General features: G+C 37.4%; 2 protein-coding genes across 4 annotated transcripts in view; both read right to left on the bottom strand.

Annotated features, from left to right (window-relative positions):
* NUP107 (nucleoporin 107) overlaps window positions 1-24,474 on the bottom strand; it is a 59,076-nt gene that overhangs the window by 17,148 nt on the left and 17,454 nt on the right. Inside the window, 4 exon segments of the mRNA XM_066320223.1 lie at window positions 494-629; window positions 1,489-1,604; window positions 2,359-2,448; window positions 3,441-3,526. Of these exon segments, the coding sequence (XP_066176320.1) occupies window positions 494-629; window positions 1,489-1,604; window positions 2,359-2,448; window positions 3,441-3,526 (428 nt within the window).
* Window positions 10,557-24,474, bottom strand: part of RAP1B (RAP1B, member of RAS oncogene family) — a 31,035-nt gene continuing 17,117 nt past the window's right edge. The window contains exons 2-8 of one of the 3 annotated variants that reach the window (XM_066319166.1): window positions 22,697-22,781; window positions 21,244-21,312; window positions 18,405-18,461; window positions 17,176-17,316; window positions 15,109-15,252; window positions 13,258-13,373; window positions 10,557-11,798 (exon numbers count right to left, since the gene is read on the bottom strand). In XM_066319166.1, coding sequence (XP_066175263.1) covers window positions 13,287-13,373; window positions 15,109-15,252; window positions 17,176-17,316; window positions 18,405-18,461; window positions 21,244-21,312; window positions 22,697-22,753 — 555 coding nt within the window. In that variant the 5' untranslated portion in view covers window positions 22,754-22,781 and the 3' untranslated portion in view covers window positions 10,557-11,798; window positions 13,258-13,286. The remainder of the gene's footprint in view (window positions 11,799-13,257; window positions 13,374-15,108; window positions 15,253-17,175; window positions 17,317-18,404; window positions 18,462-21,243; window positions 21,313-22,696; window positions 22,782-24,474) is intronic. The other 2 variants (XM_066319167.1, XM_066319168.1) reach the window with 2 other exon arrangements.

Below are 24,474 nucleotides of genomic sequence, written 5' to 3'. Positions count from 1 at the left end.
ACTCGGTAAAACAGACCCCACTGGACTATGAAAACATCCTTCTCATGATAAGACTTCTCATTTTTGCAAATTTATATGCGTACAGTGATGACAGGAACTATCTCACAAAGTCAGAAGTATTTATCAGCTAAGATACTAAGATACACAGAAGCTATGAGCTATGTTAGTTATAAAACTTTTGTTGTAAATACGCCACCTGCAAGAATTTCAACAGCAAACTCATTTGTGTATCTCCACAAAACTAATCCAGTTTGCTTCCCACATCACTAGAGCATCACATTTCTTCAATCAGAACAGGTTCCACAGAAAGCACAAACTCACAAAACTCCAATAAACTGGAATGTCGTGATTATCTGACCCTTTAAAACTGGACTGCTTTTGACTAAGAAATACTAGCAAAATAATACAGAAAATTAAAAAAAAGAACATGTATATTTATACCCCACAAATCAGAACTGCGATAAATTATTAGTAAAACTTTAGATTGTCTCACCAGCTTCCCCAGGATCATCCTCACGCAGCAACACAGCACTCATAGTGACATCTTCTGTCATATTGGACGTGTCTGCATTTACAAACATTCCTGTCTTCTGAGGCGAGAGTGCCATGGTCCAGCTACTTTCATCCAACTAAAACCACAACAAGAACATAAAGAAAATAAATTATAATCTCAGATATTAGAAGCCTAGCTACACTTTTTCTCCTTCTATATGAATGGTATATAAACAGATAATCCTAAAATCAAATAGTGAATTAACTGCCTTAAGATAAGGTGCAACTGTGCCTTTGCAGTTCCCAGTGCTAAGAGTTTTGTATACACTTTGATCAACTAGACCCCAGAAGCTGATAATTTATGAAGAAACAAATGGCCTGCATCAAGCTACAGAAACAACTAAAAACGAGAATGAACTAAAATGTAGATAGAGAAAAACACATTAACTTCCTTTGTGTTAATTTAAAAATAAATGGAGATAAGATATGTCAGAGGTCCCTACTGATAACTTTTCCCATCAGTGTTTTTCCAGACATTGCAGTAGAAGATAATCAGCGTCATCTAAAAAGTCATCAGAAGAGCTTGTTCTTTGAAGTCTAAACTTCAACACTCCAGTGAAGCCTAATACTGGAGAATGCTAAAGTAAGAAAAATCCCAAACTTTCAACTTGCTAACATAAAACAATTATCTTTGAAGAATTTGTAAACAAGCACAGCCAGGATTTTTGTAGTCACAGACCAATGTTATGAGGACTAGCTTAGCACACATGGTGTTTTTGGAGAGTCCTCGTAAACCTCTATTATTCCTCCCTGAATCATCTCAAAGAATAATACAGTAATAAATAACACCAGCAGTAAACAGAAAGAGCAGTACTGGCAAGCCTATACCACTCACAGCTTGTCTTTGGAGCAAACAACACAGAAACACTAAACTTGTAACCTCTTATGTTTCACAGGGACAAAAGAGAAAATGATGCTATCCTCTAACTATCTTACCATTGACAGACTGCCAAAAAGTCCAGAATTTGGTAGAATGAGAGGAGATTTTCCTCCTGTTCCCAGGATGGCAGACATATCTGATGGCTTCATGGAGCTGCGATGGAATGCAGTACCTAAAAGAGAAAGACGCTTTCCTGAAAAGAGAAAGTACTTAAGGCTGCTCTGCTCTATCCAGAAATTCCAAAAGAAATTTTTAACAGAGACTGAAGTACTTATGAAATGCAGACAGAAGCCTGAAAGCAGGTTCTATATATGCACCAAACAGCCAGTATATCTAGTTACATAGTCTAAGTTACTAGAGTTCACTGTAAACACACACAAGCATAAAGAGCAGTACATCTCCTCTCATTTTTTCTCAGAAATTGGTTTCCAAACCGTTAAAGCAAAAGGCAGCCCAAAGGTGTGTCAACTAGAAAAGACTGCTCAGCACCTTGTCCAGCTTTATTTATCTCCAAGGACAGAGACTCAATAGACTATCTGGGCAACCAGTTCTAGCATTCAACCACCATTAGAGTAGAAAAAAGGGGGTGTTTTTTATGTCCAAACAGAATTCCCTGTATATGCTGTTGTGCCTATTGCCTCTTGACTTTTCAGGGTACCAAGAAAAACTTGGTTCTTTTTTTTATCTGTCCCATCAAATGTTTATATATATTTACAAGATCCCCCCCAACCTCTTTCCCACGATAAATAATCCCAGCTCTTCTCAGTCTCTCCTCACATGTCAAATACTTAACCTGCTAATCAACTTTGTGGGCCTTCACTGGATTACAGCACATCCATGTCCTTCTTATGGATTGTTATTAATTATTAAGTACAAGCACATAAATCCTTTAACCAAACAGTAAACAAACAAGCAAGCAGTCTTACCTGGCTGGTGAAGTAATGAATTAGGAGTTCGGGAAAGAAACTGGCTTTTGGGTGTCATGTTTCCAATAGTGTCATCCAGGGATGTAAGAACTGATTAATAAGTTAAGAAACGCTTTCCTAAACACACTTTTGGATCTATTCCAAATGACTGTGACTACTTGGAAAGGAAAAATATTTTGTTGTGACTCAAACTTTATGAAAATTACACATCTTGTCTTCAGGAGTATAACAGAAAGTTTCGTAAAATGTTTTATCAGAACCTTAAAAGCTGGAAGGTTAAAAGGGATAGCACAAAGTGAAGTTCAGAAATATGAACACAGTAGGTCTCAGATCTCACAGTGGCTCAGATTCTGCCCCATGAGGAGCTGCTTCATGCTACATCAACCATAACAAGAAAATCTGAGCCTGAATGCATTTTTTAAAATGTTCCCTCTCTCGGTTCCAAGTGCTCTCTTGCTCTACTTTTCTTCTTCATGTCAGCACCCAGGTTCAGTGCTCTAGGTATGATTTACTAAGAAGTAGTTGTATAAAAGTTTCAGTAGCTTGTATTACTAGCATTCAGAAACATCTTGATTCTTAGGCACAATATAATCAGGGCAAATATCTCACTACTTTTGTTTCCAACACAAAACCCAGAAGAATAAGCAAACTTACTGGATTCCTTTGCTACCATAACCATGAAAATACCATTATCATAGCTGTCAAACTACATGGTGTGTGGGGAGGGGCTCCTTATTGTAAAAAAGCAGGGGGGAAAATTTCTATGGAAATTTAAATCTATGCCTGTGCACTACTCTTGCCATCACAGTGGATGGAAAATTAAGATACACTAGATCATCATAATACTTTGATATTACAATACCTGCAAATAAGCATAAAGCCATATAATTAAGATATAATGAGGAAAACTTATTTTTCTTTTCCAAAAGCTCAGAAATTGAGTCAGCTATGGCTCACATGGTTCTCTGGGTGGACAACCACCTGAGTACATACATACAGGAAAATCAAAGCAGTATTAAAATATACACACCTGGTGAACACAGCAGTTAAAGAAAAAAAAAATCTTTACAGAAAAAGGATACTAGAAACTCTTTTCTGAGAGCCTTGCTTCCGCCCAGGTCTGACCATCTCTGGATCATGGGGGGATGGCATGTCTTCAAAACCATTTCTACAAAACAGCAACACAGACAGAAAACAAGCAAGTGAATTCAAGCAGGGCATCCAAGATCTTACTGTCATGCCAATGTAACTCCACAACCGGGAAACTTAAAAGTGTTAGGTCATCTCCTATCTTACTACTTATGTCCAGCGTCCTCTGCAGAATTTTAGCACTGCTTATTAGCTCAGGGAAACGAGCCTTCGTGAAACCCAGACTTTGTTTCTCCTACACCATAACTAACATTTTTCCATTAAAAAGGAAAGGAGAAAAAAAAATGGCTAGTAAAAGACGCCACAGTAGGAAATTCAATTTTGAACTGAAAAAAATTAAACTGAAATAATGGCATGATTTCACTACATGATTTTTTTTCCTTCGGATAACGCAGTCACGACAGGCTGGGAAAGCTCACTTTCCCCTCCCGAAGGGGAAATACCATTCCCAGTCACTGGGAGCAGAGGACCCGCTCCCGGGGGCCGTGGAGGCAGCAGGCCTGGCAAAGGCCCGGCCCCGCGACCCCAGAGCACCTCACACTCCCGGTTAATCCAAATGTACACTCAAGAAGCAACAGCCACGCTTAAAGCTCCCGGGTGACAAAGAGCCTCCGGCAGGCTCAGAAGCCGCCGTTTCGCAGCCGGCGCCGTGCGCCCCCGCTCCCCGCTGCCGGGCCGCGTCTCACAGCCGGCGTAGCCCGGGCCCAGAGGCGCGGCCGGCCCTCACCTGTCCATGGCGGCGGCCGCGGCGCTCCGGGCCCGGGCTCAGCCTTCCCGCCGCCGCCAGCGCCGGCCCGCGGCCCGGAAGGACACGGGCTCCTTCCGCCCGGGCGCCCCGCCCGCCCCGGCCCCAGGGAACCGGCCGGCCCGGGGCCGCTCTCCTGGCGGTGCGCGGGGCTCCGCGTTCAGCGTCACAGCCTAAAGAAAACCAACCCGGACTGTGCCAGGTGCGGTTGGGGTTATCTCGCCGCACAGAAAAGACGCGCCAAGTGCTTCATACACATTCGGCCGGCGCAGCCTCCCTCCCGGCCTTTGCAGTGACGAGTTTGTTTTCACCGAGTTGCAAACGCGTGTCTGTTTCTTTCCCGTTTCTCCCAGCGTAACTCAATCTACTGGCACCAGCATTAAAGGGTAAAGTAAGCACCATGCAAGATCACTCAACCCTTCAAGGCTGGACAAACTTTACAGAATTACGAAGTTATCTCTCTCTTCCCTTCCCCACGTGAATTCAGCCTATGTTTTAACTACAGAAAAACATCGTTACTACTTTGTAAGTGCAAACGTCTGTGCAACTGACCGTGGTTCGTTTAGTTGCCCTCTAGGACAAGGGAAACCGTCCAAACAATCTTTTCACATAGACAGGGAAATTCTGAAATACAGTTGCAAGTATTTGGGTATTTTTAGGGCTGCAGTTACAATGGGGTACTATCAAGCAAATTAGCTGACAACAGCTGCAAAAGGCAGGAGAAGTGCAAGACACGGTCTGAAGTTCTCCAGCTTGCTTGAGATACTGATAAAATACCGCGATGCCCAAGCATAGCGTCTCACTGACGCTGCCAGAGCCTTACTTCAGAAGGCTTCACACAAAGAAAGTTGATGAAAACTGGATATGCAGAAATACAAGCAAGTAGATGATCTATAGAGAGTAGATTAGTCACTCAAGAAATGTAATTTTGGATTAAAAAACGCCCAAACAACCAGCCACCAAAAACAAAGAAATGGTTCTCCCTGTCTTGAAGACTCAAGAAAGCACAAGAAAGGGCAACAACCTTCATCATGACAGAAAAAATAAGAGTGTTAAAGGAATTATGGCATCCTAGTTCAGTACTATACATTTAACAGAATTTACCCCTCAACATATCCTACTGAGACAGTGTAGCATTATCGTCTCCAGTGCAGTGGAAAACTCCGAGTAATGCACAAATCAGTATCTGGTTCAATCGTGCGCTAACAGCTCACACCCTCAGGCTAGCCCTGCCTCAGGGCAGGGAGTAAACAAGTGAGAAATGTATGATGACAGAGAGGATGCTTCCTTTGTGTGCCGTCTCCAGTTTATTCAAACCAATAACAGATGAGAACAAAGCAAAGGAAGTAAGTCTGAAGAGAAATTAAGAAGGCAGGACGCGTACTTCAAAAAATACCAAAACACCACCAAAACCCCAAACCCAAGAAACCTGTGAAAGATCGAAAGATTGGGGCCTTTGAGAGAACTTGTCTTAGAATGTACAGCCTCTTCTAAGTGCAGACTGAGGAAGCACCTTAGAGGCTCCAGTAAGGGGGCAAGGCAGGGGGAACCGGGTAAAAACCTGGAGGTGTGTTTCATTATTTTTTGACTGGCATCTCACTTCATATTCATCTACCAAGATAGAAATAGAGGGAAAATTGAAGGAAAAAAACCCTGAAAGTCTCATGAAAGTGTCTTATGCTTCCAAGGAGCAGAAGGGAATGCATTCTTTTTTTGAGTCAGTGATATAAAGGACTCTAAATTCAAATTTATAATTAAATTCCTAAATCTGTCTTAAAAGTTTCACATATTTGCATCAGATGCACTGATCTTAATTCCAGTTGTTACCATAATATCAGGGGAGGTAGCAATGCTCCTTAGAGGCAGGACACCCAAAGATGACCCTGCAGCCAGCACAAGTAACACAGAAACCTGGCATATTTATTGCCGATGCCTAAGGTTCCTCTGATCCATACTACCTTTCTGCAAAGTTAACAGAGCCTACAGGATGTACTAGGTTAATTTTAATCTGGTATATCCTGAAATTTAAACAAGTGAACAAACTGTAACTCCAGTTACCCTTTACAAACTACAAAAATTTTAAGATATCTTATGAATTAAATAGATTTTCTTTAATGCCCTGCTAAGCTACATACATGCCATCTGCATATACAAAATTGTTAACTCGGAATTACCAAAAGCAAGAGTTAACGAAGTTCATGTGCAATGTGTGACAGCAGCACAACTGCACTCAGTACAAAGAAAACTGGAAACTACTTATACCTTACCTTTTTGCAAGAGAAGCCAAAAGGTTCATGTTTTAGCCCATCTTTTTTTAGCTGAAACACATTCCTGGAAGTGTGTAATTTATTTTTTTTTTTTTTAATGCATGGAAACCTTTTAAAAACTAATCTCAAGAATGTAAGTGTTCATGTGATTGTTTAGTATTTAGATACATGTTGACTCTCCAAATGTTTGCTCAGGTTCTTAGCAAAACAAATTGATTCTCATGTTCTTTCTATTGAGGCAGATCGGCTAAACCATATTTTTTTAATTAAACAGGAAAAAGAGACAAATTTTTAACTCATTTTATTTGTGTCTGAAAATCATGACAGTACTGCCAAGGGTCTTTGTTGCTATTGGGTGCATTACAAGCAGTAAACCCAGCTGATGAGAGCTGGGATTTCACATGTAGAGATTTTTTTGTACTTAGTATGGAAGTGAAGCTACTGAGTCCTCCCTACTAGATCTGGAAGGTTAAAATGCCACATAGTATGAAAAGGTAAAGTATACTGACAAAAGAAGGAACTGTAATGTCCACCTGGATTTCACTCAGTATTCAAGATTGCAGAAATGCCCCATGCCTCCAAGTTCATGGTAAACAAAGACATTACATGAATTAATTAGAAATGACAATGATTCATAAATGAAGTTCACCTCAGTCATAACTTCAAGGATAAAAAATCCTGGTGATAGTAAACTTCTTAAAACAATGAAGCTGTAGAGCTTGTTGTTTGGCAGAATTAGGATCTCTTGAGACTGATGCGAGTACGGTGGAACTGCAAAGACATTCTTTTATCCATTCACAAATCTCTCCCTAAAGAACAACTCTGAAAACAGGAAGTCACTCTCTGCTTGACGAACTCAAACTTCTGAAAATAAATGGTTCTGGAGGTTATTTAAAACAAACAAACAAACAACCCCCCCACCCCAGAAAACAGAGCAAAATACACATATATATATATGTTGTTTGAAGCCCAGATATTGAAACACTGTGAACAAAATCAAGACTACGAAACAACTTTGTTTTTTAGTTCAAGACTCAGAATGTAAAGTTTTCCACAAATATAAGTATCATTCCAGAGTTTACTGTATGAAATGGAAAAGGTAGATAAGGTTTTAGAAGTCTTCAAGTTGTTCATAAGCCTTTGAAAGAAAAGCATAATGTGCTTGAGATTCAGAAATAAAACCCTAATTTAGTAACTCTGGTACACTAATGCTACCTTAGAGAACAATTCACAACTGCTTTTTGTTATACATTTAAAATCAACTTTTTATTTGTCTTTATCCTCCTCCCCACACACAGGCAAAATAAAAGCAATAAATTGAAATATAGCCTAATGCTGTTGGGACAGCAGTTTAAATTTGAACAAAAAGCTTCTTGTCTACACTTGGCTGCATCATAAAATTAGAATTTAAAAAGTGCTAGATAGCTGTAACATAGACTATTTTTTGACCATTCACATCTAGTACAACTTTTTACTGTTGATATGTCTAAACTGTAGTCTATCTAGAACTAGTCCAGTATTGTGGCAAAACTTCTGCCCAACTAACCTATTTTCAAAACTGGCAAAGATTAGAAAACTTGGGAAAAAAATTAATGATGTTTGATTCATCCAGTTTGTTGACAGCATTTTGAAAGAAGAAAAATTCTCATATTTACTTTGCTACTTATAGCCATAAGAAAATTGCAATTCTACTTACAACACTTTAATCCAAATTTTAAACTCCCGCTACCTTTCATTTCTAGCATCACAGAACCAGTATGTCTTATTAAAGAATTGTAATATCTAACTGTACAGTACTTTTCCAGAATTTAAGTCTTATGCAGGAGAGAAGTAGTAGTTTGAGCTTACACTTAGTTCATTTGGACATCTGAAAATATCTTAGAAGACTATTTTGAGACATTGCAAGTCAGGCAAGTAACATTCATTTCACAGAATAATTTGAGAATGAAAAAGGGCACTAGGATAAGGTAAGATATAACAAAAATTTGCATTGCAAGGAAAGAGTCTTAATATGAAGAGTGCAATTCCATTAAATAATACTTCTGTACTACTTTTTCCATAGAAGGCTCTGACCTTAAATACTGATATATATCAGTTTCAGATTAGAGAGGAAATGAAGCAGTGTGCACTGTAAGCATAAGCTAACTTCCTGTAAAGTTAAGTGTGCACTGTAAGCATAAGCTAACTTGACAAGCAGTAACACATGTATTAACACCGAATTTGCAAAAATGCCTGCATTAGTTCTCAAAATGTGAGTTATGCATGTTTTAATCCAAAGCTTTAGGAGAAATGTTTGTTTCTGTACAAGTAGTTCTACCATGAACTTCTTAAGCGTTGGTATGTAATAGAATTGTCTTGGAGTTATGTAAAAGTTTGTTCAAAAATCTCAGCAGACAGGATTCTTTTCTAGAATTGGTAACTGCTTACATAGTTCCAATTCCCATGGGGAACGGGGTGCTCACTTCCTCAGTGGGAACAGCTTTTCCCACCACAATTATTTAGACACAAAGAGAATTCTTATGTATTTTTCTTTACACTTCATCATTTCATTAGCAACATTTTGTCAAGCATCTTCCCTTTAACAACTGGGACACTGCTCCCCTTGAAGCTTGTCTAAATTTTCAAGACTACCAGGGTTTAGGTGTTACCTGGGTTACAATGTGCTGGCTTTACACATCTGACATAAGTTCTAAATACAGGGAGGAGGCAACATATTTCCCTTCTTTAGCACAATCTTTTAGATGTTAAATCCTAGAAATTCTGAAAAATTACTTCCTTAAGGGTTTGATCCAACTGAATACCTCTTAATGCTGAGGAACAGAAACACTAAGAATGATTCAGTACAGAGCTTTTTAGGACAAAGCCTGATCATCCCTGTCAATAGTATTCTTTGGCTGGACACCAAGATCAGACCAAGGTCCCTTCTATGATGTTTTTAAAGAATTTTCTCTCACTCCCACCCAATGCCATCTGTACAGCTGCCTGGAAAAGAAACACATTAAAAAGACCAATAAAAAGGACAGAGCCAGAACATAAAAGTGTTACAAGACCTGAATAAGAAGAGGTTGGAAATGAAGGGAAGAAAAATTCGGATTAGCTCACCAAGAGGGTAGGTACCTATTGAAAAAAGAACTAGGGCATCTAGTGCTCCAGTCTCCTCTACTCTGGGGACTAAGCAGGATGGGGATCATCAAAATCTTACGGTTTCTAATGATAAATGAAAAGGAATTTCAGTCTTAAATCTGACTCTGCACAGTAGAAAAAATGGTGATGACTGATGAAACTACCAGCAGGAAGGATCAGCTGAATTCACTCAGGGCAACATAAACTATCTCAAAGCCTACCAGTATTACCTAACCTAATCTGACTGAATTTGCAGAATGAATTAGAACAAGCTCTCTGATAATTCTGTGCCAGAGAAACAGGAGGTACCAAGTATCTGAGTGTGGCATTAATTTTCAGCAGCAGAGCCAAGATCAGGAAATCATCTACAGTCCATGCGTTCCACTTCTCAGTCCAACACTATTAACAGGTATTTAAAGTCTTAAAAAGTCTACACTCAATACTGCAAGAATGCTCCTCTGCAGATTTCCTTAAAAGCAAGCAAGTAAGGTTTGGTTCATGCAGAATAATCATTCTGTCTCCCAAGATTTTTTTTTTTGCCGGACTAAGTAGATTTTAACAATTAATTCTCCCTGTAAGGAAGGAAAATAGCAGGTAACGTATTTGCAAGTTTCCTAAACAGCCACTGATAGTGTAACCTTTGAAGACAGGTATTTTTCTGTTAGACTTTTCCTTTTGTTACAGCTTGGAATATTCCAAGTCCAGAAATAAATGGAATTTCATTCAGTCAAAAATTCATTCACACTAACACATGGGATACTATTAGAAGAAATATCTATGGCATGTATTTGTCAGAAAACAAAGACATAGGGGTTCTTCTTCATCCTAAGATGTATGAATCTGCACTGTGCAAGAGATTTAAAAATCAATATTTACTAGCACTACTAAAACACAAAACATTCAAGTAGTATAACTGTAATGCAAGCCCTTGCATGGCAATCCAAATTTATTGAACTACTGATGCTAAGTCATACAAAATTGCACCACTTTAATTAAGGCTTTTAGTTTACATTTGGCCACCTCAAAGCAGTTGTAACATTAGGTTGGTCAATTTAAATACTGTGGCTCCCTGTTGGATATACACACAATCTTTACACCCAAACGTTAATGCATACAAAGCAACAAGGCATTGTTAAATAAATCAGCAAAAGTTAATTACTGCAACTTAGGCCCTGTGACCAATTACACATGATTAAAATTACTTCCCACATTCACATCCACAGTACTCTTCCACCATTTAACATCTCAACCAAAACGTTACACATGTAAAACAATCACTAACAGGCAAAAGTACTAAACCTGTATATTTGGTATTGCAAATACACTTATGCATGAGCAAGCAAGGGAATTCACAGTGAGAATCTACAGCTGCAGAAGCCCGAAAATGATTTACAAAAAATTGTTAAATCATTAAAAAATTGTTTTAAAATATACACTTCTTGTTGTAGACCCCCACTGTACACACAACTATAAACATTGTTCCCTATGTAAACAAGGAAAAGGAAACATACAATAAAAGGTTGAAAAGTCTGGACATTTCCTTCCCAACAGATATTAAAGGCCATGTCTTTAGTCAGACGTTATACTGAAAGGACTCTTAAAGACTAGGTCACTGTCTCCACAGGTTTTTCCTAAAATTAAAAAACTATATAGCCGTTGTGTTAATCAAAGCGCTTTTGTACAATACGATGATGATGATGATGATGATCCTGTATTTCTTTAAAAAAGTTACAATAAGCTACAAATACCGATGAAGCAAAGTTATCTGGAGTAGTCTATATAGGAGCTCTTTGGACTTTCTTTTATTATGCTAAAATAGTGGTGCTTTTAGGATTTACATTATTGTACTCTCCAATAGAAAGTGGGGATTGTTGAAGTATACAGTACACAGTTTTCATACATGTACAACATTGGTGGATGAACAATGTCTCTTATCAGTAATACTGGATGTAGGCTCTGGTTTTACCAGTTGCATACACAGAATATTTAGAAGTAAAAATCTCTCATGACACTGGAAAGTGATAGAATGTGCAAACTGATGTAGCTTTCATCCATTTCTTAAAGGGTACCACCACAGGAAAGTCCATTTAAGATGTTGGTAGGTTTAATAAAGTTGGAATGCTGGCACTGTTGAATTGGGCAACAGTTCTTCAGACCTGTAACAACAAAACAAGGAATTAGTATTAGTAACAATTATTTGTCCTTGCTCTTTGCTTAAAACAGCTACAGCAGGAACTAGCAAAGTTCTTGACAAGCAGAAAACAACCTCAACACTTCTTTAATCATACACTTCCTACTATACTCATCCAAAAACCAGACTATCTCAATTATTATCCTAACTGGATTGGGATACATAGAGGAATCCAGGCTACATTGTGGAAGTTATATGTGATTGATGGGACTAGTTTTGCTTACAGCATGGCAATTCCCATGGCTTTAAAAACAAGCACAACTGAAGGATGAAAGCTCCTGAATCAAAAGTCCCATTAAGGAAATGGAGCAACCATTTCTACCACCCTCAGCTAATGCTTTTGGAACCATTTTAGTTCTACTTTTAACTGATCTAAGTTGTTCAAACTGAGGAGGTTTTAATATACCAAAGAAAGAATTACATATGGCACTATTTGATTTTTAATAAAAGCCTAAGATTTCTGGCAGTGACATGTCCTAATAGGATCCTTCAGTACATCCAATAGGTCTATGGATCCCAGTACTGAAGTAACTGCAGCACTGTATGTTCAATAACACTGAAAGAAAGGGAGGCAACATCAATGATGTCAGGCCAATCAAGACAGACCCCTGCTCATACTAAGGCTTGGAGATGGAAAGAGGCAAACAGCTTGCCCAGAACCTCCCCCAAAAAATCAGCAGGAAAAAAAAATCAATGCCTCCTGACTAACTTCTGGAAAGGCCTGCCTAAAGAGCAGCCTGGAGCTTGCTTTATCCTTCAGCACCATTCTTGGTGCACATATTAAGTCATGTAGAAATTTAGCCAACTGCAAACAAGTAAGAAATTGATCTAGTAACCAATAGCATCAGGTCAAATATTTGAACTGTTACAATGATCACTTCACCTTTCTCATCCAAATATTACAATTTAATAATTACAATTTGGCCTCCAAAATATCCACACAGTCTTAAGAAAGGAAGCTAAATTCCTGTGACATCACACAAGCATATGCAGGAGTTCAAAGCAGAAAGAGACACTAGCATGCAAACTACAATATGGTACTGTGTGCATGTTCCAGATAACTCCAGGTAACTGAGCTCTTGCAGTATATTCTATCAGGCTTTAAAAGCGAAAACTGCATTTCCAAAAGCTTTGAAGTATCAGAGGAAACACTGTTAATTTGAGCTCTACCTACACCTTAAAGCTTGAAAAAGAAAAAAAAAAAAATCCAGACTAGCGTGAACAGTATATCTTGCACACATATTTGTAGTTCTGACTTTGAAATGGCAAAATAAAGACTATAGACATTTCCATGATAATGTAAATCAATAGTTTTCAATGCTGTTCTGCATCAACAGTTACCATAGCTGTTTAGGATTTTTTTTTAGCTGTTGTTTTGTTTGTTTTGAATAGCCATAACGCACAGAAAATTTTAAACTGTTTACCTGGCTCAGAGCTACAGTACAGCTATGCATTAAAGTAGCTGACATGATGACTTTTTGCGTGCTTTTCCAGGCACTGGAGTTTTTCTGTTAATTTGTCGCACAAGGTCATAAAAGATCTGAAAAGACAGGAACCAGTTGATTATGGATATTAGGAGACTTCTCTTATAACCTTGAGCCTTGAATCTTCACACATAATGCACTCACATACTCAAGAACCCCTGAAAAGATTTAGTTACCACAAAGCTGTAAAGTTAAATTGTATGCTTATTTAGTAACTGGTTCGGTTTTTTTTTTCTTGGTTAAGATAATTGTCAGCAAAAGATTCTACAATTTCAATGAAGCAAACTGGAAAGACATCTATAACCCACAGCTATTTAATCTCTGGTTCAAACTCATCTGAACTCACATGAAAAATGCCACAGTGATCAACTACTCTATGGTATAACTTTGCAGTTTAGCAGTAAGGTCAAGAAACAGGTCACAGCTTTCTTCTAACTCAAAATCACTCTTAAGATATTCATTTAAAGTTTTAATGACACATTTTTCACGGTAACTCACATACACTACGTATTCAATAATAGTCCCTTGTACTTGAATGTGATCATGGCTTTCCAGATACTTAAGAAATACCGAAGTCTAAGAACTAATTCCACCTCTCTAGACCTACAGCATGACAAAAGCATAAAATTTCCTAGAAAAGTAACTCATTTATGCGACTCTCATTTTATGAGACTCACACTTTGAGTCTCCTAGAATTCTAACAAGAACATGATTTTTTTAAAAGGCTAATTTAAAACAAATCAACATACAACATTTCAGCAGCATCTGTTTCATTCATAATTGACATTGCTCCAATTACTTCTGCATCTCATAAACTAAGGAAGCCCTCATGCTAAAGCCATCCTGGCACTTTCCTAAGCACTGGCTGCAAAGTAGAAAATATTCCAGCAAGGGTTTTAGTATTTGCTGGAAGTTCTACTTTATTGAACATATGACTTTTATACAGTTATCGTGATTAATTTGAATTTTGAAAAAAATCAGTGGCTTCCAGAAATTCCCAACTAATTAAACACGCATTACTTATTTTAAAAATCGGCTGTGTTAAAACCACCATACTGTTTGGATAACTTGCAAGTCTTGCACAGAGGCCCTTTCAACTTGACTGATGCTGCCAACAATGTTTTCCAAATGACCTCAAGAACTGTACAATTTATCATAAAATTCAAGCTGTTCCAGAAATGTAAATACTAACACAGTCTCTTTTTCTAAAATTTTTGTATCCCTTTCTTTATGCTGGCAAATCCCCAAAATGTATGCATTTGATTAATTGTCTAGCTCCTGTTAAAATAAACAAATACATATATAGTAGAGAGGGTTTTGCATCCCTTTTACTTTACAGAGCAGCTAGTTTTAACAAAGCTCTTAAGAGTTTTTGTACTTACCATCTCAAAAAGTGTTAACAAGAAATAACTCAAATCAAATAGTTTTAGTAACTTAACTCTCTTAAAGGTCTTTGAACAAAGAAGTCTAGCAGTACAATCTCAATTGACAGAAATTGTATCAAGTAAGGAATAGAACATGAGAGAAATATTTATCCCAAATTCATACAAAGATAATTTGAAAATTACACTAATTACACTAAAATCAATATAATTTGAAAAGATCCCATGTCAAAGCTACACACATCCCTTAACATGAACATCTCACAACAGCAGGGTACATTTTTGTCCATTACAGTGAATATTCATGATTTTTTTTAGTTTTTCCTCGACAAACAGTAAATGGTTATCAGGACAGTGTCCCCATTCTTCCACCCTGACACCTCTTCCCAGCACAGATAAAATGCCTTACCTCGTTAACATTTATCTTTGATTTTGCAGAAGACTCTAAGAATGCACAGTTATTCCATTGCCTTGCTAGGTTCTGACCTTGTTCCTTTCCCACAACTCTTTCATCTTCCAAGTCACACTTATTGCCAACCAGAATCATAGGCACCTAAAAAACAATTCAATGCCAATGAAGAAACAATTGAAATTTTTCAATGGCACAACGTAAATGGACACCTAAAAGCCATCTGATTCCTTAGAGGACCCTGATTTTCAGAATAATCAAGCTCTGGTATAACTGAAACTTAAGTTTACAGCTGTGTGATATTTCAATCTTCAAATGAAAGTGACTGCATTTTGGCTGGCTTTTGGCATGGTAATAGGGGGAATGGTCTGAAGATTTAGTTCACTGCCAATTAAGCAAATTTCATGGTTTTTTAGAGGACTTAATGAGATTTCATTTTTAGATGTTTGAGGCACCAAGAAGTCTACTGAAGAATTTACCAAATGATTCTTACAAATTCCAAAATCCTGGAAACTGTCCTATACTGGGTAGCATGATGAAGGATGCTAAAGCTCCTTTCACCATTCCTCTACTCTCAGCATACCACACAGTTCTTATCAACAAGCCACAGCACATAGAGAAAAGGAACATGCCACTGTACCAGCATTCCCAACTACAGAAAATGCTGAATTGAGCTTTGTAGCAAGAAAACATCATCATCTATTTTTTCCCCCATTCCTGTCTTTTACTAATTTAAGGACATAGCTAAAGTCCTCACACATTCAAGTGTTGACAAAAGTTTTATGATATTTTGACCATTTAATTTCCTCCCACCAAGAAAGCAAGTCATGCCTAAGCTTTGGCATAAGAAGAACTTTTCCTGTGAATTCTGAAAACCAAAGTTGCAACTTGAAGCTTATTATCTTTCTCCTGATACTATGGAAAGCCTTTCGGAACTGAGGGGTGTTTTCTAAAAAATACAGTTCTAAGGAAATACCTCCAAAATTATACTAATCAGCAGAAATATAACACACAAAATAAGATTTTAAATATCATCACATTTATCTTGGTTTTATTGTACAAAACTAATTTCATGGTAACCAAGGCTATAACTTGGTAGGTTGTGGATGAGAAGGTCCATGTAACTTAAATATTAACCTTTTGAGATACATTTGTGATAATGGGCAATAAATTGCTTCAAGAAGAAATCTGCTGAACATAGGTAAGACCTGCAAGTGCTTATGGTCAAGGAAGTGCAAGGTGGTTTGTATAAAAAAAGTCTTAATACACTTCCCCAAAACTGAAATGGTTAATATCTGTGTCTGCTGACAGCAGCAACATATACAGATACATGCAGTGAAGGATGTATCAAAGTTTGCATAAACACAGTTTAAATTACATTATTACACTTAAAAGCTGTTCATTGCTTATTTTTTTTCTTCAAGAAGGTAGTCTTTCTGCCTGAAAGCTACAAGCTACAAGGTGTTTCTGTTAAAAGCACACTCTTACTGGTGTTTTCACATTTGAAATACTTCTTTCCTTTATTAGGGGACCAAGCATTCACTTCCTCCAACTGCCATAAGGTTCTTTTCATCATTTCTAAGAAATGTTTTAGCCTCACTTTACAGCTTTGATAATGCTAAGAGATGCATAAAAGAAATTGTGTGGAAATAGGATGACCAAACTTAATTGCGAGCAGACAGACAAAATATAAGAGTTACATAACATGCAAGTTTAAAGGTTACAACTTAAAATTTTATGCTTTTAAAATACCATAAACAGTAGAGATATTGAGCAGAAAACTTCACTGATAGTAATTAAAGCAACCATAGTTGCTTTAGAAATGTTTGCTGCAGTGTAATGAATGAAGTTACACCCAGTTTCAATTAAGGTATTTTTAAAGAAAGAGATTAAATAATTCTCCATATAACACAACAAGTTATATTTCTTCAGTCTACCTTAAGAGTTTAATTTCTTCTACTGGTTCATACATCTTAACTTAAAACTTGGAGACCTCCTGACAACGGTGTGTACACTGCAACATGCTAATGAAAACTTTAAGGATTAAGAACTTTTTAGAGATCTTACATCATCAGTGTCTTTGACTCGAAGAATCTGTTCTCTTAGATCCTGTAAATCATTAAATGTGGACTGAGCTGTGATGGAATATACTAATGCAAAACCTTGTCCATTTTTCATGTACAGATCTCTCATTGCTGTAAACTGTTCCTGTAATTAAAAAAAGATACATATGTTGCATTCAATTTGCATTTTTACTTACACACACTGCTGTAAACTGTGGGTCTGGTTTAGAGAAACTAAAGCAATTTCATTGGGAAGAAGTACAGTAGAAGGTACACTGTAATCTGTAGATTACAGAAGCTAAACTCCTCCTGAGCCTCCAACACCAACATTTTCTACATATCCAAATAGTGCCTTAAAATGGTTTATAAAGTAAATGCATCCCTTTTCACACCCAATTTTGTAGTCTAGCCAATTTCCTATGTTTAATTCTACATTAATTTTCAAAGAGATGGACTAGAGGATGGAGATACTCAACAGACTTGTCACATTTCCTTGACTTCAGTGACAACTATGATATTGCATATAATGACTCACTTGTGCACTCTTACCAGTACAACTGTAGAATGGCATGTGCCTCTTTCGCATTGGTGACTTGGCTATCTGGTGCCTGATCAATCACTGCCTGTCCCTTGCTGTATGTCAGATGAGAAGTGCAATTTATTTCTAGAAAACCGTCACTCCATCTTACTATATCTTTACAGAGTATTAATGTGACAGAGAATTTAAGTAAGTTACTACTGGACCAAATTACTGTCACACTTCAGAGAACACATGTTAAACTCCAAGAGTCTTGAGCTTAAACTCACTGGAACCCATAAAGGAAATTACTGGTTTCAGTAATTTTGGAATGAGTCAGAGAAAAACCTGACCAGTATGCAAAGGGTCAGCATAACCCTTTTGCTTTGAGCTCCTATAAGCTGACGGAAGCAATACTATTTTTATCCCAATGTCACAGCACATCTCACACACAAAAGAAAAAGGACATCAGAAGAAAGCACGTATTCTCTACAGCAACAGAAATCAAATCTCAGTGGCCAGTGGGTCTATTTTTCTGGGCAACAAACTTAAATCAAGAGCATCATCTCTTTAAATGCTCTATTTCTTTTCTATAACTCTATTCTGTTACAGAATATAAGCTCATGGGAAACTTGCAATTATTTTCTGCAATACTCAAGTTGGTTTTTTTTAAACACTCTGTATGTCAGTATTTAGGAAAGTTGTTTTCTACGTACCGTTCCTGCAGTATCTAAGATTTCAAGCATACACTGTTGTGCATCTACTTCGACTTGCTGTCAGGAGAGAAAGATGTGGTTAGAACTTTTCCCCTTGCAACTCTCCTTCCAAAGACATCAGAAATTGTGTTATTTTTAATAAGCAAATTCATAATGTATAAAGCAACATAATGGCTTAAGAAGACTGTATGGATATACACTTTGAAAACAGCAGGAAGAAGCCTTTCAAAGAGCCCCAGTGACATTTTCAAATGCAGTGTCAGCAGCCAAGTACCGCTTTGCAAAGTGATTAGGGATTTTTGATTATTTAAAAGGAGGCTACTAAATTTGTAATGATGGTTATCAGCAGCTAGCACAACTAATTTCCACTTGTTTCAGGGATCATCACAGATTGAAAGAAAAGTACAAGTGAAAGCCAGAAAACTGGATTGGCATACTAAGGCTCATTTAATAGTAATTTACATCTACAAGAGCGTAAGTAGTACACAGCAAACAATTAAACAGCCACCACTAGAAGTGGTGTCCCCAAAACAAGCCTTTAGGAACATTAATTAGAAAATTGACCCAGCTTAGAAAAGTTTGCAAAAAATGGAAGGCTTAAGATGACAGAATAATTTCTGTATTCATTCCAGAGTTCCTCCATCTAGTGGAAATACCTCAAAGAAATGGCCCTGAGAGCAGCAAAGCCTGTGGAAGTGCCCTCAAGCTGTTTCAAATGGACTACCCACATTTTAAAAAATTCTTTTTCTTTCAAGCTATTGGTAAACTTCCCTTGTTTCCATCTGCATGTAAAATTCCTAGTTAACAGATTACCTCCTCTCCATTTATGCACTGTCACTAGTTTCATTTGCAGCTGGTCTTCTGTAACTAGATTTGAGCTGGGGATAGGGAAGGTGACTATTTCCCTTCCTCTCACACCTCCCCCATGTCTCCTATGGATTGTGATTCCTTAAAGATAAAGACTATTTAAACAGGTATTGTTGCTGAATTCTTCATCTAATTAAGAAGCATTTATTCACTTTATGAAGAAATATTTGGGGAATAAACCAAAGCATAAAGCTGCAAGACTTCAAGCTCAATTAATTAGAGAAACAAGTCACATCTTCTCAACCTTAAGTATCATAAAATTACATTTAATGTAAATAACATAGAATTTCAACTGCCAAACCAACACATTTTGAAGTCAAGAAGCAAGTTACAATTGTAACTAACAGTGAGAAGGTGAAAATTACTATTACATAAAGTGTTGTCCAGACTTTAGCAGGACTTGAACAATCTGGCTGATTTGAAAAGAAGGATACCCAGAGTTACTTATTACTAGTTATTTCAGGAACAAACCTGGAAGGAATATAATAAATCTTTATTAGCAGCAACAACAAAAAAGAAGTAGTTGACGAACAGCAAAATTTCTTAAGATGGGATTACTTTTTTAGGCTTCACAGACACAGTCTTGGGAAAAGTTCACCCAGCAAACATCATTATTCTACTATGACCTAAAGAATGTAAATATGTAACAAAGGAAACACTTCACTTTAGGTCAGCCTGTGAATGTTTTTGGAGTCATTTACTGGGTAAATTACTCCATATACTGGAGTATATACTGGTAATTTACATTACCCAGCAAAGTCCTGCACCAAACACCAAGACATTGCCAAAAATTCTTGCTTCTCTAACACAGAAAAAATGTCAACATAGAATTTGGTTCTGCTATTGTGTCTTTAATAGGAGTTCTACCTTTGGCTAGAAGCCCACATATTTAGGACAGACTTGGGTTTTTCCAACATACAGTTTATATGAGGTCAAAGAAAAGAGGTATGAAATTATTATTTTACTCTCACTAATTCCTCTTCTGTTCAGAAGAGATTCTGGTGACTGTAGGCTGCAACAGTTCTTAATGCACCACCTTTGTTCCAATACAAATGTAGCTCAGTGCTGAAAGAGGAGGTCCTGCTGTTTTGCCCATTCCCGGCTATGGTTTGTGCATCTTGCCTCCCATGTATAGACACCAACCTTTTTGTGGCCACATGATCAGCAACATCAGAGTATCTATGCATATGAAAAGTAATTCAGCTAAAAAAGAAAGATTATGAAACTGACCCAGCCAAAAACTTCTCTCTTGCACCAAATGGTTAATGGTAGCAGTTTGGATATAAACTATCTTAGTCTGGAATCTTAATCGTGGTCTCAGGTGAAACTGAAGAGTGAGCAATATGGAGATTCAAGATGATGCAAGCAGACTCAGACTTTCAGCCTGTCATGCTGAAGACAGGAAGAGAGAAACTAACAGGCCACTTGCTGCAAATGCCTGTTCATTTATGACAGGTTTGTGTTAGCTTACTAATAAAACAACAACCCATCTAATGAAAGCATATCTAGCTATCATTGAAATTGTTATGAGTACAGTATGATAGATGCCTTCAGTGTTCTAAGGGTGTGAAGGTGTTTTTAGCTATTTTTCTAGTAGCAAAGCAGCTCAGTACCTCCAAGTCCGAATCTACCTGCAAATACTAACACATAAACAAACTAATAATAAATATTATAAAATTGAATAGTGGGAATGTTTTTCCTATGTTTTTTTCAATCCATGTTCCCAACTCTGACAATGAAATAACCATTTTTTACTTACTAGTCAGCAAGATATTATGACTAAACGCTAAAAAGCTAGTCTTGAATTATTCCTTTTAAACAAACTTTAGAAGAACATTTATATTTCAAACTTGTTATCTGGTTCAATATGGCATTATGAGGCGTACTCATTTTCAAGCAGTGACTCAAATATTTGACAATATGCACTACAGCTTTAAGTTTCTGTAACACTAGAGTGGTCTTTTGTTTATACCTTTCTGTAGGAGTCTTCTATCGTAGGATCGTATTTTTCAACAAATATTCCTTGAACAAACTGTACAGTCTGCAACACAAAAGTTCTTGTAAGATCCTCTTGCTTAGCAACATTTTGTAAACAGTGTACACAAATCACTGTTCTAGGCATATACTCTGTTATCCATTACATTTTTAATGCAAATCAAATGACTGTCATAACTATAATTTTAAGAAACAACAGAAAGTTAGATGTGTATGCCTATTTAATTATTTAACTGTTAGATGAAGCAATGCTACACCTTCCTTTATCCAGTGTCACATGGAGGGTAAGAATTAAAGCATGCATTGATTTAAGGTTTGCCTAATTCTTAGAATCAGTATTAGTTTCTAGTTCACCAGGACACTATACAGCTGCACAGCTTTTACATTTGTATTTAGAACTACTTCATCTTCTGCTACTCATCTGCCAGTGTAGGAATTAGTCAAAAAACAACTGCCAGCTTTTACTAGTCTTCACTACACTCAGTAGGCTGTTCCTGTGTAACTAGCAAGAAGGACGTTTTTAGCACAAGTCAAATGGAACTTAAGACTCAATGGCCAAGTCAGGGCAGGCACATTCAAATCCAGAAATGCTGCCGTGAGATAAAGAATTCAGAGGTGAAAGAAAATGTTCTTTCACAATCTAACATGATTTGTCATTTAAGATTTCTTTATGAACTGCTGCAGAAGAGAATACTTCTTACTCAAGGGAGTGGGTAAGCTCTGGACTTACTTTATGGCAAGGTGCACAATTAAATGGAAAGATGTAAAGTTCTTAGGTGGGTTGAGAATATCACATTTTGTGAACTTTTTCGATTCTAGTCTAGGTCAGACTAAACTGTTCTGTAATCATTTTAATGTAATGTTGTAAATGAAAGAGTTCATGCATTTTAATCATCTATCTGCTGCAGCTATATAACTACTTGCACAGAAAGGATGCAGCAAACACATTCAACTTCCCACCAACATGCAAATCTGTATTTCTATCTCCATAAAAATATTGGTGTTAAAGACACTGCTGTCAAACATAAAGCAAACAGTGCCCTGAAGACCTTTCTAGAAACAGGACTGGGCAAGCTAGTTTATATCCTTTGAGAGATTCACAGAGGAGCCTGATTTCCCACAGACTGATAGCTGGTTTATCTGTCAAAGCCAGACACCCCCATAAAGCTGTAGCTCTGCAGCTCACTGCATGAGATTGATCAACCACACCCATACAAAAACAGTAGCATGTGAGAACGCACCAATGTATGCAGATGCACCCAGCAAAGGATCTACCTGCTAGCCATGATGCCTCACTGGGCATTACTAACACTTATATTTATTAGTGCAAACTTACGCAAAGAAATATACTTTAGTAGAGAGTGCATTAGAGAAAAAAAACCACACAGTAAGCCTAAAAAAATCCCATCCTTGAACTGTCTCATACTTACCAGAGCAGACTTTCCAACACCTCCAGAACCAAGAACCACTAGCTTGTATTCACGCATGATGCAATAGATAAATCACCCTCAACACCTAAAACACAGAAAATGCCAGTCTGATTAAAATTTGATCTATATGCAGGAAGTACAATAATGACACCACAATCCAGTTCACTACGCAGGGTTTGATAAAAATTCCTTAGTTAACTTCTTTAATACAGCAGATATTTTCTAAATATCAACTCTTAATGCAGCCACAATAAAATGCTGCAAATCATCAGATATAGTATTTGTTCTACCTAATTACTGGTTCTCCCATAAATATCAAACAAACCCTACTATACTAAAGCCAGCAGTTACTATTCATAAGAAATAATTATCCAAGAGGAAAGAGCATGAATTTTATCATTCTGAAACACTTAAGCACTAAACAAAGAATCACAGATACCTTTTCAAGAAAATTACCCCCCCCTTCCCAGCAAACAAACATTCCTTTAAAAGAACAGCAGGATCCCAGAAATAATTTTTCAAAAAAACCCCCCCATAAAACTGTTTAATGTTCCACTAGATCTATTATGACTCATTTCATGAGTAAGTAGAAGCAACTAAAATAGTATTTTGAGACTATACCTCTTGTATGAACTAGATCTGCTTCCCTGTTCCACACTAGCCGGTGTGACTACCAACAACAAACTACAGGATCTGCTTGCTCATCTTTGTTGGAAACTGACCCATCAAACCAAAACAAGGCCACAGATTCTGGGACATGTCTTTGGGTCAAACTGCTCAAAAACCCACACCACCTCTTACAGTCCTGCAGGCAACTGAGCTAGCAAGACTGTTACTGCCTCCCTGAGGAAGGTCTCGGTTCCTTTCCTGCAGGGACTCTAGCACTTATCAGATTGAGTTACCTGTTTTCTCTTCTCTCCACCCCCAAAGAAAGATGAAACCCTCCCTAACTAATAAATAATCTACAGGCCAGGGAAAAGGGAAAGTGCAAGGATTCAACACAGGTGCCTGTAAAATCTAAGCAGGGAGGAAAGTAAGGTAAGAAAGACCCTTCTCATCAGCAGTAATTGGACAGCATCTCTGAAATCTCTGAAACACCATCTGTTAGGTGTTGAGAACAAAATGCTAAGGGGATTTATGCAGAAATTTAACCACCACACAGGACCACCACAGTCCTGCCTTCACCACCACTGAATAAATATACCAATGGTCAGAAGATGGAGAAATCAAGAGACCATGTCCTATTTCTTCTTGCAAATGCATAATCTTTCAATTTATCTAAACTGTCCCTCACCAAAGGAACACAAGGAGAAAGCCTTTAAGGAAAAATAATGGACTTTATGTCTGGCAAAAGAAGTCTCCACAGGCTTCCATTAACAATACATTTTGAGACTGGTGATTTTCACACCTAATAGGACATCTTTTCACTCCTGACTTGAAAAACTCTTCTCTCCCTACAAAATTTTTTGCAAACACAGATCATGAGAAACATCCACACCACAAGTTTCATCTAGGTGGCACCACTGTAAATGCTGTTAGATCCACAAAAGTGTAAATTGTCCAGTCTTTCTATAAACAGGATTGTTTCTAAGTGTCCTGAAAGGCACCTCTCAAACTCATGACAAGTTAAGCCTATAATTACATTACTGCCATTTCTTTAAAACAAACATTCAATTATCCTTTTATTTTTAGAAGGTATCACTAGAATGACAAACATAGTAGGTGTAGTGGAAATCCCAGTACAGTTAACTGGGTGACTGGCAGCAATTTCACTGTCT

This window comes from Sylvia atricapilla, chromosome 5 (genome assembly GCF_009819655.1).
Source record: "Sylvia atricapilla isolate bSylAtr1 chromosome 5, bSylAtr1.pri, whole genome shotgun sequence".
In the NCBI taxonomy this organism is placed as follows: domain Eukaryota; kingdom Metazoa; phylum Chordata; class Aves; order Passeriformes; family Sylviidae; genus Sylvia; species Sylvia atricapilla.
The sequence above is the reverse complement of the archived record's forward strand: the minus strand, read 5'-3'. Positions and strand labels throughout refer to the sequence as shown.